The 1,680-nt window shown below is 45.2% G+C and overlaps 1 protein-coding gene across 1 annotated transcript; it reads right to left on the minus strand.

The window, feature by feature from the left end:
* Nucleotides 1–301: 301 nt before the first annotated feature.
* LOC102537063 (olfactory receptor 1L8-like) lies at nt 302–1,255 on the minus strand. Its single transcript, XM_015240235.3, is given in 1 exon segment — nt 302–1,255. A coding segment is annotated over 1 exon segment (942 nt). The 5' UTR covers nt 1,244–1,255.
* Between the last annotated feature and the right edge of the window lie 425 nt (nt 1,256–1,680).

Below are 1,680 nucleotides of genomic sequence, written 5' to 3' on the forward strand. Positions count from 1 at the left end.
TTAATAAAAGAGAGAAATTTATTCAGGAAATGTCTATAGGGAAAGGGTTAGTTTAAAGCAGTATTTGGAAGATGAGATGTCATGAATTTTCATAAGAAAGAGGGGAAATAGTAAGGGAAGAGGATTATGAGTTAAGAAGAGACAAGGCCAACTGGTGGGCCGTCATCAATGGATGTGCCTGCCCATAGTAGAAATAGCCTTGTCTCCCATGGCTTAAAAATGCTGACCTCCAAGAGCTTGAGTGCTCACCAAGATCCAATAGAAACCAGAGATAAGTGGAGCCAGTTCCACTGTGTGTTCATCAGGAGGGTGCTGCCTGGGGTTTCCTCCTGCCCATCAGCTTCCTCAGGCCCTGCTTCAGGTCTTTGTTTCTCAGGCTGTAGATGAAAGGGTTGAGCATGGAGGACAGAACTGTGTAGACAATCGTTGCCATGTGGTCCCTGACAGTGTAGCTGGACAAGGGCTGTAAATAGACACAGAAGATGCTTCCATAAAAGAGTGTTACCACAGTGAGGTGAGAACCACAAGTGGAGAAGGCTTTGCGTTTCCCAGCAGCTGAAGGAATGTTGAAAACAGTGATGAGGATTCGCGTGTAAGAGAAAGCAATGAATAGAAAGGGGGTCACCACAAAAACAGACCCTTCAGTCATTATCACAATTTCATTGACAAATGTGGAGGAGCAGGACAGTTTCATCAGAGGGCTGAGGTCGCAGAGAAAGTGGTGGATAACATTAGAGTCACAGAAGTTGAGCTGATTCAGCAGAAGTGTGTGTAGGAGTGAGTGGAGGTGAGGCAATGAGCAGGAGAAGGCCACCAGGAGGGCACAGCAGTGATGGCTCATGATGGTGACATAGTGGAAGGGGTCACAGATGGCCACATAGCGGTCAAAGGCCATGACTGCTAGAAGGCAGCTGTCAGTGTTGCCCAAAGCATATATAAAATACATCTGGGTCAGTCACCCAGCATAGGAGATGGTCTTCCCTGACAAGAAGTTGACCAGCATCCTGGGGACAATGGTTGTTGTGAAGCAAATGTCAGTGAACGACAGGAAACTCAAGAAGAAATACATGGGGGTCTGGAGCTGGGGGTCAGAGCGGATGGCCAGGATGATGAGCAGGTTCCCTATTATTGTGATGAGGTACATGGTGAGGAAGAGGATAAAGAGTGCCTTCTGGTCCTCAGGCCGGGAGGAGAGTCCCAGGAGGATGAATTCAGAGACACTGGTTTGGTTGACTCTTTCCATTGACTTGGGTCTAGTTATATACAAGAAGTTTTTTTAAATTTATTTTACATGTTCCAATTCCATCACATAATCCTGAGAACCCAGCAAGTCTTTGTTTCCTCTATTTTGTCACAATGAGCAGTTTTGCAGGGACCGCTTGTCAACCTCATGGTCCTTGATTTCATCCTCCATTGCCAGGTCTATTGGCATTGTAAGGGCCTTGTATTGAAAGGTAGAGAGACAGAAGAAGAGTTTTCCTTTAGAAATCATCAGAGGTGGTCCTCTCTGATTCAAGTTCATTGGTTCTTATTCTGAGAAAAGCACTGTCTCCATGCTGGGAACATAGCAATAAAACAGAGAAATCTTTTGCCTTTGGGTAGCTCATGTTCTAGTTCGGAAGACAGATCATCAACGAAGAAATATGCAATATAGTATCAGGTAGGGATAAATGTTGTTAA

Source organism: Vicugna pacos, chromosome 4 (genome assembly GCF_048564905.1).
Source record: "Vicugna pacos chromosome 4, VicPac4, whole genome shotgun sequence".
Classification (NCBI taxonomy): domain Eukaryota; kingdom Metazoa; phylum Chordata; class Mammalia; order Artiodactyla; family Camelidae; genus Vicugna; species Vicugna pacos.